Genomic DNA, 17989 nt, shown 5'->3' with positions numbered 1-17989 from the left:
TTAATATTTTACTATTAAAACTTTTCAAATACAACACTCTCTCTCTGTGGTATACAGGATTGTGATTTCTGAAAAGATTATTCTTGGTATCTTTATAATCTAGACAGAATAAAGAATTGAAAGCTTAACCAGAAAAATATAAATTTATAGCTCTTTTTAGGAAAAATTTTAAGGAAATCTAAGTAAAGCACTGATATTAATACTACTACCAGAAGTGGAATGTTGTTACATATTAAAAAAAAAACCTCATTGCTGTCAAGTCGATTCTGACTCATAGCACATAGCAACACTATAGAACAGAGTAGGACTGCCCCATCAGGTTTCCATGAATTGGCTGGTGGATTTGAACAGCTTTTTTGGTTAGCAGCCGAGCTCTTAACCATTGAACCACCAGGGCTCCATTGTATATTATTCACACTGAGAACATCACTAAGCTTATTAATCACAATTACTTTAGTGTGGTATGTTCCGAAACAAAACAAAAACATTTAAGATGGCTCCTTCATCAATCGAAGCAGCCATATTGGGGAATTGGAGTGCCTTTTCCCATAGCTCTGCATTCTTCCCCTCTTTGCATCCCTTGATCAACTCCTCCCATCAATTAATATTCTCTACATTTCATAGCCCAGAGGCTACTTTGCTTTCCTTCACATGGTCATCTGTGGTTTCCTAATCAGGTGCCACTTTTTTGCCAGAGCTGCGCTGTTGCCGATCATCATTCTCTCTCTCCTTTCTCTCTGATAGTTTCCTTTCCACAGACATCTGTGCCTTGCTTCTCCCTCAGTTTCTCTCCTGTTATGGACCTCTGCCACATACAGATGCCTCAATGCAATGTTCAAAAATTAAAAGTGTAGCATGCAGTACAATAGGCAATGGGAGTAAAAAATCTCATATAATTTTATATAATGGATGGCGAGACTTGGTCTCTCTTACTTTGGACATGTTATCAGGAGGGACCAGTCCCTGGAGAAGGACATGATGCTTGGTAAGGCAGAGGGTCGGTGAAAAAGAGGAAGTCCCTCAGCAGGATCATCGACACAGTGTCTGCAGCAATGGGCTCACACATAGCAATGATCATGAAGATGGTGCAGGACCAGGCAGTGTTTTGTTCTTTTGTACACTGGGTTGCAATGAGTTGGAAGTGACTCAATGGCACTTACCAACAACAACAGCAATTTTTTGTAAGTCTCTCCCATCTTAAACAAAACAAAAATGTCAGCCTCTCCCATGTTGCTCTTCTAGCTACTCTCTTTCCTACCCTTTACTGCCAAACTTTCTCATACTGTCTGCATATCCTAATTTTGCATTTATTCCTCAACTCACTCCATTCTAATGTCTACTCTTTTCACTTCAAAGCAACTGTTCTTGACAAGGCTATAAGACTTGCTTGACTTCTGCAAAGAAGTTGGCCCTATTGACCAACTCTCGAAATACTTCTATGGCACCCTACTTTGCCCAGCCTTTGTTCTACTTTTCCCTCCCTTGGCTTCTCTGTTCCTCACATGTCTCTCTGAGGTACGCGTTCCTTGTGCTGTGGCCAAAACCCTCTTCTAGTCTGTTTGCCTGACTTATCAACACCATGTCTTCAATTAATCTCAATTTGCTGACTCCTAAACCTCTGTCCCCACCTAGATCACTCTCCCGTTCCTAACAACAATATATATATCTACTAACTAGAGCTCTACACCTGAACGTCTCAAATTCTGCTTGTCCAGAACTGAACTGATCATGTTTCTCCTCCAACATGCCCATTTTCAGCCCTCCTCCCTCAGTAAATGGCACCATTTTAATTGAGTTGTCCATATCACAAACCTATGTAGGTGTCAGCCTGGTCTCCCTCTCCCACTGCCACCAAGTAAATCAATCACCAAGTCCTGTTCATTCTTCTTTCTTATTATCTTTCAAACCTGTCTTCTTATCTCTTTCACTACTACCACTATCTGAGTTTTTATCACAACCATCTCTCAACTGGCATACTAAACAAAAACTAACACTAAAAGCAGCTCTTTCCTAAATGGTCTTTTTGCCTTCAGTCTGGACTCCATTCACTCCACCCTCCTTCCTGCCACCAAAGTTGACATGCCAAAGGGGCAAATCTGATCATGTCACTCCCCTTCTTAAGGGCCTTCAAAACCTTCCACTGTCTTCAGGATAAAATCCACACTCCTTACCATGCTTTACAAGGCCCTTTATGGTCTGGTGCCTGTTCACTTATCCGTTTTCATTTTTGCCACAAACACTTTGAGCAGGATGTTCTGGGCATAATGACCTTCTGCTTTCATCATGATAAATTTCATTTCCAATCCTAAAACTCCTGACCCAGGAACTAAGAGACTTGGGTCCTACTCCTAGTTATGTTATTTTCTATCTTGTTTTACCATATTATCAGTCACAGCCATTTTAAAAGGAGAGGAATGGACTCAGTGACCTGTGAAGTCCTACAGACCAGATCTGAATTGTCATGATCCTTTATCCTCCCCACAATCTTCACACTTTGATGTGCCATAGTGATATTTATCTGTCCTCTGAACTCAACACTTAGTTCTGTACAACTCATCTAGCAATTAGTGGCCCAAACAGTTAAGCATTTGGCTACGAACTGAAAGGTTAGCAGCTCTAGTCCATCCAGAGGAATCTCAGAAGAAAGGCCTGGTGACCTACTTCTGAAAGACCACAGACATCTAACCCTGTGGAGCACAGTCCTGCTCTGACACGTATGGGGTTGCTCTGAGTCAAAATCAACTTGACAGCAACTGGTACTGGTTTACATGACATATATCATGTTACAGGAACTTAAATTACATCTCTAAGTTCTGAAACACAGCTTAACTATGTCTTAAACTATACAGACACCCAGAGGTACAAAGGGTTTAAATTTCAATAATTTAGTAGCCTAAAGTCAACATCAAAGACTAACTTTCTTTCCATCTTTTCACTAGGCCGTCCCCAATACATTGGCTTTATACTCAAGTTAGCTGACAACATGGTTGCAAGATGCTGTAGCTCTTCCAAGCTTCACATCTAGACCTGACAATGTTTCTTAACCAGTGTCTCTCTTAGGAATGAAAATTCCTTTCCCAGAATTCTCCCAGAAGATCTCCCCTGAATCTCACTGGCTAAAACTGCGTTACATCCTGTATCTAAATCACACACCGGCAAGAAGCACAGGACCTCTGTGATAGGCTCAGACCAATCATGGTCCACCTCTCACCTTCCCCCTGATCTCCTAGCTGTGCCAAAGGTGTTAACTAAGTAATTGGAGTTCTGACAGAAAGGCAGGGACTGAAATTGGTTAGGTATCCTCCAGGGCTTAGACAATTTTCATTCTCGTGTTTGGACTTGTTTCCAAATATATGACAACCTTTGAACGATGTTTTGTTCTGATTGTACAATGGGTCTAGCACATCCCCTTACATAAAGTAAATGCTTTATAAAAAAAAAAAAAATTTTTTTTTTTTTTTTTTTTAAGGATATGATAAATACTAGTTTTGTGGAGTTCACTGTAGCCAGCTCAACAAAGCACTAGTACCTACGGATCATCAGAAAGGGCACGGAACTCACTTTCACATACCAAATCTATTATTGTCTCAGGATTTGTGGTATCAAAATTCTTCTCTATGTTCTTCCAGGTAAATCACTGGTCACCATATAACTAACAAAACAAAAACCTCCACACCTTTGACTTGCTGATTTGAGTGACAACTTTGCAAGGTTCCTCCTCTTTTATGCCGGGCTAAATCTTTCAATAATATTCCAAGCTAAGCAGGTCTGGTAGTCTGGGCCCTGTCACTTTAGTAGTAGCATTTAGATGATGCCAGGATGATACTTTTGATTCCAAATATCTTCCCCATTCTTCCCGAAATTCTTTGTTTTTAACACACTGAGTGTGTCTTTAATTTGCTGAATGTCTTAAATGCCATCATTAGAAGTTCATCCCCTTAACATTACCAAGCTTCTCCCCTTTAAAATGCCCAGAGCTGTTAGCACATTAAAGTGGGAGCAGTCATCACCCACTTCAGACTTAATTCATTTAAAATAACCCATTCACGGACTCTTGGTGTTGAAATCTACCTGTCTTGGTCGTCATCTCACAACAAGGTAGTACTGGAAACTCTGGAATTTTCATTTGTGAGGAAAGGGGGCGGGGACAGTGAGCATATTTAAGCAAGTACTTCCAAACCTTGCTGTATTCAAAACTTCCTGAGCAACTGTTTTTAAATGCTAAATCCTGAGCCCTATTCAATGAATTTAACTCAAATAGCGTCTTGTTAACTAGTATTAAAGAGAGCAAAGCTTAGCTGAAGTTGGACAGGTGCAGCTGGAAAGCCATGGGGGGAGGGGGTTACCTTGTCATAATTTCACCTGAGCCCATTGAGGGCTGAGGGTGAGAAGCCAGAAGTGGTTTATGAAGAGTTCCAGAAATGAGAGGTTACCTCAAGCTTCCCCTTTTGTTACAAAAGGAAAACTTCCCTACTTTATAATTTTGCCTGGGCTTGTTTCCTCTAACAATGGACAATGGTTGGTTGGAAACGGATGGATTAGTCTTCTAAACGTGCTACCTGGGTTCAGGCGAAAACCTGAACATGTATGTTTTGTATGCGATATAATAAACTTGAAGTCCTGACTCTGCTCTTCTTATTGCTTTCTTTCTGTCTTTTTCTCCTCTTCCCCAACGCTCACCACCCAACACACACATATTCCCCAGCATAACTGGCATCTTGTCTCTATACAAAGCTGGGCTGATCAGTGAAACCTAAAGATCCTCTTAGGCAAGACCATTGGAAGGTCATGATTCTAATATTCATTACTGTTTACTGAAATGCAGAGAAGGGAAAAAACAAAACATCAAGGCAGTGAAGATAAAGGGAATGGCCTGGAAAATCTTTGAACATTAAATATGATATGATCAAGCATAGTCAAAACATAGATTGGTTTTATGTATGGCTTTGGGATGTGGTATGTACATATGTATGTTTGTGTGGTATGTGCATGTGTGCATGTGAAGTGGGTGTGACAGAGAAGGGCCTGAATAGGCAGACTGTGGCCAGATGGCAAAGGAGTTTTTGTAACATGCCAAGAAATTTGGAGTTTACAGGAGATGGGAGCCATCAAACATTTGAAACAAGGAAGTAATTGGATACAGATAAGTGCTTTAGAAAGATAACATCAGTGACAGTGAGAAGAATGAGCTAGAGAGGTATGCAACTGAAAACAGAAAAACCAGTTTAAAAATGGTGATGATGCAGACACAAAAAACTGCGGGACTGAGCTGTGTGGTAGCAGAAATGCATAGGTTGGGGAACAGAAGGCATAGAATTTGGAGATTGGCTGTGAAACTGAAAAGAAGAGACACAGTCCCAGCTTGACATTTACATGATGATACTGCCATTAAACAATAGAAGACCATTTAGGAGACACTTTCAGTGGACAGGTGTTAAATTCAGTGTTTAAATTGTTGAGTTGGAGGTGCTTATAAGACATCTAGGTGGAGATATTTGGTAGCAGATGGAAATACTGATCTGGGACCCAAGAGAGGAGTTTGGATGGAGGTACAAACTTGAGAGGGGGACAGGCCCAGAGAGAATCAGTGGAATGAATAAGACGACCCAACATGGGTTTCTACAAACACCAACTAGGAAAAGGCCAATCAGATGAGCCTGTGAAGGAGACAGAACAGTCAGGAAAGTAGGACAACTGAGAAAGAACAGAAGCAAGGGGTGGGGGTGTTTCAGAAGGAAAGAGTTTCCAAATTAAAAAGGCCTTTTTAAAAATACATATATACAAGAGAAATTAAAATATTTACATGATGAGAGAAACTTACACTAGAGAGAGAATTTGAAGCTATACACCAAAGAGGAGATAGCTGATAGAGTACCAAAGATAGGGAAAAAAAAAAAAATGAGATCCAGAACCCAGGTAGGATTATCCTTGGCCTGCCAAAAACACTGGAGAATATAAGTAACTTCATGTATTTTAAAATTACATTTACCTTTGCTCTATGCAGCTATTATTTTGTTTACAGTTCATTTAGGCCTCTTACAGAGCCCTGGCGGCCTAGTAGTTAAGAGCTCGGCTGCTAATCAAAAGGTTGGCAATTCAAATTCACCAGCAGCTCCTTGGAAACCCTATGGGGCAGTTCTACTCTGTCCTACAGGGTCGCTAGAGGTAGGAATCGACTCGATGGCACCTAATGACAACAACAGGCCTCTTATGGTCTCTCTTTTCCAACTTCAACCTGCCCGGTTACCATTTCAGTGATTGTCAGCATTTAAAACAAGAATAATCAATGAAAGATGATAAATGATGAACTAAATTATGAGCGCCGCATTTTCACAAACACCTGCAAGAAAGCTGATGGAAAACAGATTTGAATCTAAGTGCTAAAATAAAATTTGAGGGTTATGTGCTTCTAAGGTGGTTTGCATGCAGGCTGAAGAGAATGCAACATGTATAAACACATGCACATACACCCTTTAAATTTTAGTTTTTGGTATGGGTTTATATTATGCAATTATACATGTAAATTATACATAGTTTATGCAGGAAACTCTGGTGGTGTAGGGGTTAAGTGCTATGGCTGCTAACCAAGAGGTCAGCAGTTCAAATCCACCAGGTGCTCCTTGGAAACTCTATGCGGCAGTTCTACTCTGCCCTATAGGGTCGCTATGAGTCGGAATCGACTCAACGGCAGTGGGTTTGGTTTGGGTTTATAGTTTCTGTGTTTGTGTACAGGGATGATGAATGCTCATAAATATTATACAGATAGGATTATACCAGAGTCCTGGTGGCACCTGGGTTAAGAGCTCAGCTGCTAACCAAAAGATCAGCAGTTTGAATCCACCAACTGCTCCTTGGGAGCTCTATGGGGCAGTTCTACTCTGTTCTATACAGTCCGCTATGAATCGCAATCAACTCAATGGCAACGGGTTTGGTTTGGTTTTAGGGTTATACCATAAAAAATTTCAGTTTTAGGGTTATACCATAAAAGATATCAATTATTTATGTTACCCTTGAATGATCATGTCATAAAAAAAAATGATGCTGCTGCCCTAAGACCTTGATTGATGTCATAAGTCACAAACCTTTATTGTGGTCATCTTAAAATGAAGAGAAAGTCTGTTCTTTGAGTATACAAATACCTGGAGGAGAAGGAGGAAATAAAGACACAAAATATTTGTACAGACATCATTTTAAATCAGCTCTGCTTGCGTGCCTTGAGCTGTCCTTCATAACTCACTCTAGCTTCAAGTCTCTCTACCTGACTTCATGCCTTGCAGCAACACTTTCCACTCAAGCATTTCTCAGTGCTCTTTAAGGAACAAGCCTCAACACTTCAAAGATAAGAAAATGATGTTATGTTTCCATGGCTTCTCCTAATACTGGGTAATTAAAGGGAGATGAAAAGCTTGGATTTATATTTCTATTTGCCCTTGGGAAGGTTGTGATCTTCCAGGGACTGGTTTTCAACGTAAAATCCAACTTTATCCAAAATCCCTAGGTTGGCGTTAATGCCCTCCCCTATCCCCCCCTCAGAAAAAAAAAAAAAAAAAAAACTCCTATATGTACTTCTTCTAGTGTTTAGGAGAAGACCAGAGTCGGTTCCATCAGAGAGATTCTCTCCATCTTCTCCTGAAAGCCATCTCAACACACTGCCCTTCAATAAAACTGAGTAACATAGAAATTGACATTTGGGTACGTAAAATGTCAAATTTAACCTTCAGGCCTATATAATCTCAGTGTGATTTTCTATAGATCATAACCCAGGGAACAGTGAGAACCTGTCATCTTATTTTTTTCTGGTTGCCTGGTTTTCATCCCTTGCCATCCTGCCTTTGACTCAGTTCTTCCATTGCTTCTCATCTGCACACGACTCATTAAAGAAATCTGGCTAAATAACCAGGTAATCGTGCATGAACAGAGAGAAAAAAAGAGAGAATAATGAAGATGCTAAATTCAAGAATAACAAAACCAAACTTTAATACGAACATTGTCCAAGAATAACCAAAGGATTCATGCAGGTATATTTGCATATAAACTCCCAACCACACGCATATGGAATGTAGTCCCAGGAAAGTGTATCTGTGAAACACCAAACGTGGTGGGCCAGAAAACCTAATGAACAGGTTCCATTCTCTGCTAGGGCTGTGTGTCATATTTCTTCATATTTCTGACCTAGAGAAAATGTCACAGGACCTGAACTGGGTTTTCTTCCACAATAAAGATAGTGCCTGCTGAATGTCAGCCTCAAAGGAGAACGGATTAGGAAATATTTATATTCTTGGTAAATATTTACAGAACTTGCAAAAACAGAAAACTTTTTTTTTTTTTTTTTTTAGGTATATGTTCAAACTGTTGCTGTTGTTATCTGGTGCTGTGGAGGAGGTTGCTACTCACAGGGACTGGTATGTACAACAGAAGACACACTGCCCTGACCTGGCCATCCTCACAATAGTTGCTATATTTGAACTCATTGTTGCAGCCATTGTGTCAATCCTTCTCACTGAGGGTCTTCCTCTCTTTCCCTGACCCTCTACTTTTCCAGGCATGATGTCCTTCTCCAGAGACTGGTTCCTCCTAATAACATGTCTAAAGTACCTGAGAGAAGCCTCACCATCCTCCCTTCTAAGGAGCGTTCTGGTTGTACTTCTTCCAAACTGCAAGATACAAATGTGGCCCTGCCCCCGCCCCTCCGCCCCCGGCAAGTAAACTAAAATTCTAAAACTTAAGTACAAACTAAAAAAAAGAGAAAACCTTTGCCATCAGTCCACTGAGACTCATAGCAACCCTATGGGACAAAGTAGAACTGCCTCACAGAGTTTTTAAGGAGCGGCTGGTGGATTCTAACAGCCAACATTTAGCAGTGGCGCTCTTAACCACTAAGCCACCGGCGCTCCAAGTGCACATTAGGCTCCAGGTGAATGTCTTGGAGAAAGTACTGTGGAAGGTCTGCACAGCAGCTCAACACTCAGTCTCATTTTTCCACTTAGTGCAAAAGAACTCAGGCGGCAGGTGGGCCCCACTCCCACCACAGGCAGTTGAAACTTCTGCTCTGGGTAGTTGGCCCTTCCCCCTCTTGCTGCAGCGTCTGTGCTCAAGAAAGTGGAAAGAACTTTTCCTTTCCCAAGTTTACATTCCTTGAACAGACAACGTTACAACAATAAGAGGAAGGCAGAAGGGAAGGAAGAATTCTCCTCTGCCAAGTGGTTAAGTGGCGCTTGGATTTTCTAAGTCCCCTGTGGGAGCAAACAGCAGCACTGCGTCCTGAAGTAAAAACTGGGAGATTATTCATTCCTTTGGGAAAGACCTCGGAAAATAAGCGTGTTGAGCTCCCAGTCTTCCTGGCAAGCCACCTGGCATAGCTCTGGGAAACTATGGAATGAAGGGGCCGACCAGACTGGAACCCCGGGGACCCACAACCTCCAGTCCTGGTCAAGCGCTGCACCTGTCCAAAGCCCGGGAAAGTTGGGGTGCAGGACTCGCGGTCTCCAGGACACCCCATGACCCCCACTTCCTCCAGGTGTGTGCGTGTGCGCGCATGTGTGTAAAACTAAAGAGCTCTTTGAGGAGACTTTGGATCCAGTGCAAGCAAGAATGGGCGTCTCTCCAGCTGGCTCGGGACGGGTGTGAGCCTGGTTCCACGTGGATCAGAACGGAGGCTACTCTGCTTGATTCCCTGCGCCCCATAATCCCTTCTTCACATCCCCCCTCTCCTCCACACTCCTTGCAGCGGATGCCCAGCGAGCCTTCGCGCTTACCTTGACTGAACATTAGTACCAGCCGCAGCCGCAGCCGCAGCAGCTCGCTCTCCGCGCGTCCTGGTCGCATGCCGCTCGGCCCTGGGGACTGTAGGTGAGCTGGGCTTGCAGAGGGTCGCCTTAGTCGAGGGATACAAGAACCCCGAGACCCTCCAGAAGCCGTGCGGAGGACTTTCCCGGCCAGGGTGAGAGCAGGAAAAAGTTGCAGGCAGCTCCTGGGGCTCGAAGGCCCGCCCCGGCCCGCCCCGGCCAGCCCTCCCGCCTGGGCAAACACCGGATCTGCCCCGCCCCGCCCCGAGGATCCCCCACCCTCCGGACCAGCGGGCTGCACCTTGTCCCTCCAAACCCCCGGCAGCCGTATCTTAACTGCCTGACTTTGTACAGCCCTGGGATCCAGGAAGCAGGTGGGTGGGGATGGAGACCGCGCGCGGGGCAGCCTTTCCTGGACAGAACTGGCCAGGCACATGTGATGGCGAGAACCAGCCCTGTTACTATCCCGCCCCCTGACAGAGTGATGCACCTCGCTGGAGGCTCTTCGGGTCTCTCAGGAGAGTCCTGGCCCCGCAGCAACCCATCGCTGTTCCAGGCTCCTGGCTGGCACCGGAGGGGCTGGGGATCCGCAAGTACCCAAGGCAGTTCTTAGTTGCTGCTCAGTGCATGGCTTTCTCTGTGCTTCCAAAGTGGGTGGAGAAACAGACAAAAATAAGCACAGAATGACCAGGTTAGAAACTAACTCATCAGGAAAGAAGATCTGTACCCAAGTTATGATTATCGGAGGTGGTGTTTAAGCTAGACCTTCTGCAAGTGCGCAGTGTGTTTGTATGTGTGTGGCTTATAAATCCTCATTCATTCCTCTCCCTGAGATAAATAAGGAGCTGATTTGATAATTGAGTTTAAGCGATTTTCTTAAAAATATGAACTCGTGGTTCTTCCTCTTTGCTTATAAGACAGTGTAATCAAAGAGAACGTTCTATAGCCACATCTCAGATTTTTTACTTACAAACCTAAGAAATGGGATATGCACTTTTCTTCTCTAAATATGATTATTCTTCTGAAAGTTCACCCACAAATTCCCAGCAAATTGGGGAAACCAGAATTCTTCCAGGGACCACTTTTGTGAAGTATTCAAAAGTTTTAATAAATTAGAGTTGTTAGTTTAATCATTACTATTGTCAATGCAGGTTTTATGGAGCACCCACTATTAGGAGAAGAGGATGCCTGGGAAACTTCCAAAGGAAGCTGAATAGTTCAGAAAGGAAAAGCTTAAAAAATGAGTTAATTGGTAAAAATAGAACAGTCCTCTTAATCGTAACTAGGGCTGGCATCTTGTATTTTTTAAATATTAAATTAGTATTTATCAGACACTACTGCTTATAGGCATGAATGTAAGCTCCACTCCTTTGAACCCCAAAATGTGCAGCCCCAGGTTCTTTCCTGTTTTCTTATCTGTCACTTAGTAATTACTTACTAATCCTGACAAACACCTGAAGGCATTTTTTCCTGAGTTGTCTGTGATATTCACCTGCTTACTAAGACTCCGATATCACCTGAGAGCTTTTAGGTGACCGCCCACAAACCCTGACACACAACCTTGACTCTCTCCACAGACTTCTTGCAGGAAGTCAGCCAGGTTTCAGGGAGATGAATATCTGTCTGTTTCCTTCTGACTCACTGAAATGTGAGTAAGTGTTTGGAACAGTCTCTTGCTTGGGAGGCAGGATAGTTCCCTTAATGTGAGGCAGGAATTTGTGCTTTGTCTCTGGGCGCTGGAGAGGAAAATTCACCCGGCTTTGCTTCTGTGCTCAGAATGGGACAAATTAATGTTATGCTGGCATGGGGTGCAGAATAAATCAGGAGCTATATTTTCCAGAACAGGCAAACATTCCAAGAAATAAAGCACAAACTCCTCTTTCACATTAATTTTTAAGAGTGCTAAGGTTCCTAAGACCAAAGAGTTTGAGAACCCCTGCTGTAGTTTTCTTAAGAAATACCCTGCCTATGTGTAATTGTGCTAGACAGCACATTCTGAAGAGGCAATAAGGAAAGCTAAAGCAAGGCTTCTCGAACTCTTTATTCTCAGGATCCCTTTATATGCTTAAAATTTTTGAGGAACCCAAACAATTTTGTTCATGTATCTATCAATGTTTACTATTCAAGACATTAAAATAGAGAATTTTTTCAAATATCTCTGTATTAATTCATTCTTAAATAACAATAATAAACCCACTACATGTTAGCCTAAAAAGGTCTTGGAGACACCCAGGGACCATACTCTGAGAGCCACCAAGGGACAGAGTGCAGCCTGTGTTCTTTCTACTCTTCCTTCTCTTACCTCTAGGCAGGAGTTTTGTTGGGGGAGGAGGATCATGTGAGTTTTTCTCCAAGGCTCCCTTCTGAGCTCTCTTATCCTCATGCCCTGCTCTTTTTTGGTCATCTCATTTTCATGTACGTTGTTGTTGTTAGCTGCTCTCCACCAGACATCTTTGCTTCTCTCCCTTGTGGCCACCATCATGCCACTCTGCCACCACATCACATCAATTCTATTTTCCTCTACCAGAGCTATCTGCACCATCTCCTATTTTCCATTCTCTTGCTACTCTTTTTAGTTCAGGATCTTTTGATCTTTTGCCATTATGACAGTCCCCTGGATAAAATCTCCATGCTCCTTCCTCTCCCTTCTCCAATCTACCCTTTACACTGGCATCACAGCTATCCTTCTCAAATGCAGAACTGAGCTGTAGAAAATCTTTTGATGTCTACAGGATAAATACCAAGCACCTTAGCTTTTCAAGCTCTCAGTTGGACCCCAACCCACCTTTGCAGTCTCATCTCTCACCATCCCTCCCTCTTGCACACTATTCGTGATGGTTAAGGTTGTGTAGCAGCTTGGCTAGGCCATGATTCTCAGTGGATTGGCAGTTATGAGGTAGCTCAGCAGCTTTGTAATGATGTAATTACCTCTATAATGAGATCTGATATAATGTAATCACCTCTGTGATGAGATCTACTATAAGCAGCCAATCAATTGAAAGGAAGTTTCCCTGGGATTGTAGCCTGCATCCAATATATGTGGACTTTCTGGCAAAGCTCTCTGGCTTTTGCTCACTCGGGATCCTGCATCTGACCTTTAGTTCTTCGGACTTGAGCTAGCAGCTTACCTGTCAATCTTGGGTTCACCAGCCCCTGCAGCTGTGTCAGTCAGAAGTCTCCAGCTTGACCCAGGACTTGGGATTTCCCAGTCTCCACAACAGCATGAGCTATTTCCTTGATATAAACCCTCTCTCTCTTCTTGTCGTTAGGAGCTGTCGAGTCAGTTCCGACTCATAGCAACCCTATGTACAACAGAACTAAACACTGCCTGGTCCTGTGCCATCCTCACAAGTGTTGTAACACTTGAGCCGATTGTTGTAGCCACTGTGTCAATCCATCTCCTTGAGGGCCTTCCTTTTATCACTGACGCTGTACTTTACCAAGCATGAGATCTTTCTCCAAGGACTGATCCCTCCTGATATCATGAGCATTCTGGTTGTACTTCTTCCAAGACAGATTTGTTCGTTCTTTTGGCAGTCCATGGATATTCAATATTCTTCACCAACACCACAATTCAAAGATATCAACTCTTCTTTGTTCTTCCTTATTCAGTGTCCAGCTTTCGCATGCATATGAGGTGATTGAAAACACCATGGCTTGGGTCAAGAGCACCTTAGTCTTCAAGGTGACATTTTTACCTTTCAACACTTTAAAGAGGTCTTTTGCAGCAGATTTGCCCAATCCAATGCATTGTTTGATTTCTTGACTGCTGCTTCCTTGGCATTGATTGTGGATCCAAGTAAAATGAAACCCTTGACAACTTCAATCTTTTCTCTGTTTATCATGATGTTACTTATTGGTCCAGTTGTGAGAATTTTTGTTTTCCTTATGTTGAGGTGTAGTTCATACTGAAGACTGTGGTCTTTGATCTTCATCAGTAAGTGCTTCAAGTTATCTTCACTTTCAGCAAGCAAGGTTGTATCATCTGCATATTGCAGGTTGTTAATGAGTCTTTCTCCAACCCTGACGTCCCATTCTTTTTCATATAGTCCAGCTTCTCAGACTATTGTGCAGCATAAAGATTGAATAGATATGGTGAAAGGATACAACCATGACACACATCTTTCCTGACTTTAAACCATGCAGTATAACCTTGTTCTGTAGGAACAACTGGCTCTTGATCTATGTACAGGTTCCTCGTGAGCACAATTAAGCGTTCCCATTCTTCTTAATGTTATCCATGATTTGTTATGATCCACACAGTCAAATGCCTTTCCATAGTCAATAAAACAAAGGTAAACATCTTTCTGGTATTCTCTGCTTTCAGCCAGGATCCATCTGACACCAGCAAAGATATCCCTGGTTCCAGGTCCTCTTCTGAATCTGGCTTGAATTTTTGGCAGTTCTCTCTCAATACACTGCTGCAGCCATTTTTGAATGATCTTCAGCATTGTTTTACTTGCCTGTGATATTAATGATATTGTTTGATAATTTCTGCATTTGATTGGATCACCTTTCTTGGGAATAGGCATTAAGATGGATCTCTTCCAGTCAGTTGGCCAGACTGCTGTCTTCCAAATTTCTTGGCATAGATGAATGAGCACCTCCAGAGCTACATCTGTTTGTTGAAGCATCTCAGTTTGTATTCCGACAAAGAAGAAGAATTGGTAGTTGGAAAATGCAGCCTTGGTGATAGAAAGGATGCCAGAGATTGCATGATAGAACTGTGCGAGACCAACGACTTCATTGCAAATACCTTTTTTCCCCAACATAAATGGTGACTTTTTTTTTTTTATATATGTGGACCTTGCCAGATGGAATGCACAGGAATCAAATCAACTATATCTGTAGTCGACAAGAGACAGTGGAAAAGCGCTCTCTTTCTCTCTCTCTCTATATATACTTCACTGCTTTTGTTTCTTTAGAGAACCCAGCCTAAGACACTATGTTTATGCTAAACTCACCTATTCACTGATGTACCTCTCTCATTCTTCCTCGTTCGTGCCCTAGCTATTTTTTTCTGGCTAGAATTGCTTTCCCCCATTTTTCCATTTCTTAAAATTCCACTTGAAGACTCTAGTCAAACTTACATCATCTGCCCAGCCTTTCCTGCCCCCCTCATTCATAACCAATTATTCCTCTTTCCTGACTTCCTAATTTTTTAAATAATATTCTTGTTGTGTGTATTACGGTGTGACTTGAGTTTAATTATATGTGCATCCTTTACCTTTCCGCTTAAATGCCAGACCCCTTAAATCCTATCTGTGTCTTTTTAATATTTATATCACAGTAGTTCTATGCCTGGCAAATAATAAGCGCCAAATAGTTACCAAATTGAACAGAATTTCCTAAAGTGTCCATATTCTTTTCTCTAGGCCTAAAAAGGGCAGTGAATGTAAAATTCTATGTAAGTCCTGGAAAAATTGAAATGTTACCCCATGAGTCCGTGACAAGTCAGAGGGAGGCTCAGAGCCCATTGTGCTTGATTGACCTACAGGTCTCCAGGCACTGGCTGAATTGCTTGATGTACAAAAATAAAAGTGACACTTCCAAGTGAGAAAGAAAAATACAAAAAAAAAAATACACAAATATAAAATAATTCTATATTCCTAGCTCCCTATATGGAGCTGGTTTTTTTTTTCTCATCAACACACCTGCGGCATTTTATTCAAACTATCCTAGCACTACCAGGGTTGACTGTCCCTTATTTGTTTTCGTGTATGTGGCAAACATGCAAAGCAATCTGCCTGCTCTGCCCGTGGGTCTTTTTCAGAGTCTGCCATGATTTCTCTCTAGACATCTTTGAGTCAAGTAATCTTGCCTCCTAGTAGCATGGTTAGACACCTGACTCAAGCTGGACCAACCAATTTTCTTTCCTAGGAATTTGTATTCAAGGTATAGAGATTCCAGAGTCTTTGTTGGTGACACAGACTAGGAATTCATATTGACTGAGGCAACCATTTTCTCCCATGAGCATAAAAAAAAGTCAATCTACAGCTATTCATAGAAAAGGGAGATGAGAGATCAAAGAAATGTTGGTGGAAAGAGAGGGAAAAAGAGAGAGGATGATTGGGATAGCTTTAGTTCTTCAATTCTTTCTATTTTTTGTTTCCAGTCACTTGTGAGACCTGGCTGCCCTTTCTACATTTAGTTCCACGAAATTCCCCTGTATCCTCCTAATAGTTTCTAGTTTTCTCTAAAACTAATTAGAGTGGGTTTATTTTTTTAATATTCCCTGTACTAGTGTACCTTTAAGGTATATATGTTTCTCTTATAGAATATCCTTAATGACAGTGAACATGTCTCATTAACTTGTTTTACTCACAATACCTAAAGCAGGGTGCGACACAAAGTAGATGCTCCACTAATTAGAGGTTTCACTAATTAGTAAGCACATTTGCCAAGAGAAAAGAAGTTTATCTCTTAAAACATAGAAAAGCTCAATGAAAGGGAAATATCATTCATATGTACTACAGATTTTTTTTTTTATTTATTTAAAGAAATGTGTCATATGATGAACCAAGTCAGCTATGTGACTATCTTCTTTGCTCTCTCTGGAAAATCTAGATGTACCAGATGTTGCTGTTATTGTTGTCAGGTGCCGTTGAGTAGGCTCTAACTCTTTGTGGCCCTATGTACAACAGAATGAAATACTGTCAGGTCCTGCACCATCCTCACAATCGTTGTTATACTTGAGCTCATTGTTGAAGCCACTGTGTCAATCCATCTCATTGAGGGTCTCCCTCTTTTTTGCTGACCCTCTACTTTACCTAGCATAATGTCCTTCTCCAGGGACTGGTACCTCCTGATAACACGTCCAAGGTAAGTGAGACAAATTCTCACCATCTTTGCTTCTAAGGAATATTCCAGCTATACTTCTTCTAAGAGAGATTTGTTCTTTCTTCTGGCAGTTCATGATATATTCAGTATTCTTTGCCAATACCACAATTCAAAGGCATCAATTCTTCATCCAGCTGCGTTATTCATTGTCCAGTCTTGCATGTATATGAGGCTATTGAAAATACTTTGGCTTGGGGCAGGTGCACCTTTGTCCTCAGATTGACATCTTTGCTTTTCAACACTTTAAAGAGGTCTTTTGCAGCAGATTTGCCTAATGCAACACATCATTTGACTTCTTGACTGCTGCTTCCATGGGTATTGATTGTGGATCCAAGTAAAATGAAATCCTTGACAACTTCGATATTTTCTCCATTTATCATGATGTTGCTTATTGGTGCAGTTGTGAGGATTTTTGTTTCTTTATGTTGAGGTGTAATCCATACTGAAGCCTGTGGTCTTTGATCTTCATTAGTAAGTGCTTCAAGTCCTCTTCACTTTCAACAAGTAAGGTTGTGTCATCTGTATAACACAGGTTGTTAAACGAGTCTTCCTCCAGTTCTGATGCCTGTCCTTCTTCATACAGTCCAGCTTCTTGGATCATTTGCTCAGCAAACAGGTTGAATGTGTATGGTGAAAAGATACAACCCTGATGAACACCTTTCCTGACTACACAGTATCCCCTTTTTCTGTCTGAACGACTGCCTCTTTGTCCATGTACAGTTTCCTTATGGGCACAATTAAGTGTTCTGGAATTCCTATTTTTCCCAGTGTTGTACATGATCCTTTTATCAGGAGGGATCAATCCATGGAGAAACACATCATGCTTGGTAAATTAGAGGGCCAGTGAAAAAGAGGAAGCCCCTTAATGAGATGGATTGACACAGTGGCTGCAGCAATGGGCTCAAGCATAGCAACAATTGTGAAGATGGCACAGGACTGGGCAGTGTTTTCGTTCTGTTGTACCTAGGGTCCCTGTGAGTCCGAACCAACTTGACAGCACCTAACAACAACAACAACAACATCCGTAATTTGGTATGATTCACACAGCTGAATGGTAAACATCTTTCTGGTATTCTCTGCTTTCAGCCAAGATACATCTGACATTAGTAATGATATCCCTCGTTCCACGTTCTCTTCTGAATCTGGCTTGAGTTTCTGGCAGTTCTCTGTCCATGGGTACCTCTGCAACAACTTTTGAATGATCTTAGGCAAAATTTTACTTGTGTGTGATAATAGTGATATTGTTTGATAATTTCCATATTCTGTTGGATCACTTTTTTTGGAATAGGCACAAATATGAATCTCTTCCAGCCAGTCGGCCAGGCAGTTGTCTTCCAAATTTCTTGGCAGAGAGAGGTGAGCAC

At 41.9% G+C, this 17989-nt stretch overlaps 1 protein-coding gene across 1 annotated transcript in view; it reads right to left on the bottom strand.

Moving 5' to 3' along the window:
- The window catches only part of ITGA2 (integrin subunit alpha 2), a 125195-nt gene extending 115216 nt beyond the window's left edge, over positions 1–9979 (bottom strand). The window contains exon 1 of the mRNA XM_049863608.1: positions 9756–9979. Within this exon, the coding sequence (XP_049719565.1) occupies positions 9756–9825 (70 nt within the window). The 5' untranslated portion in view covers positions 9826–9979. The remainder of the gene's footprint in view (positions 1–9755) is intronic.
- Between the last annotated feature and the right edge of the window lie 8010 nt (positions 9980–17989).

This window comes from Elephas maximus, chromosome 2 (genome assembly GCF_024166365.1).
Source record: "Elephas maximus indicus isolate mEleMax1 chromosome 2, mEleMax1 primary haplotype, whole genome shotgun sequence".
NCBI classification, from domain to species: domain Eukaryota; kingdom Metazoa; phylum Chordata; class Mammalia; order Proboscidea; family Elephantidae; genus Elephas; species Elephas maximus.
This window is presented reverse-complemented; position numbering and strand designations above follow the sequence as displayed.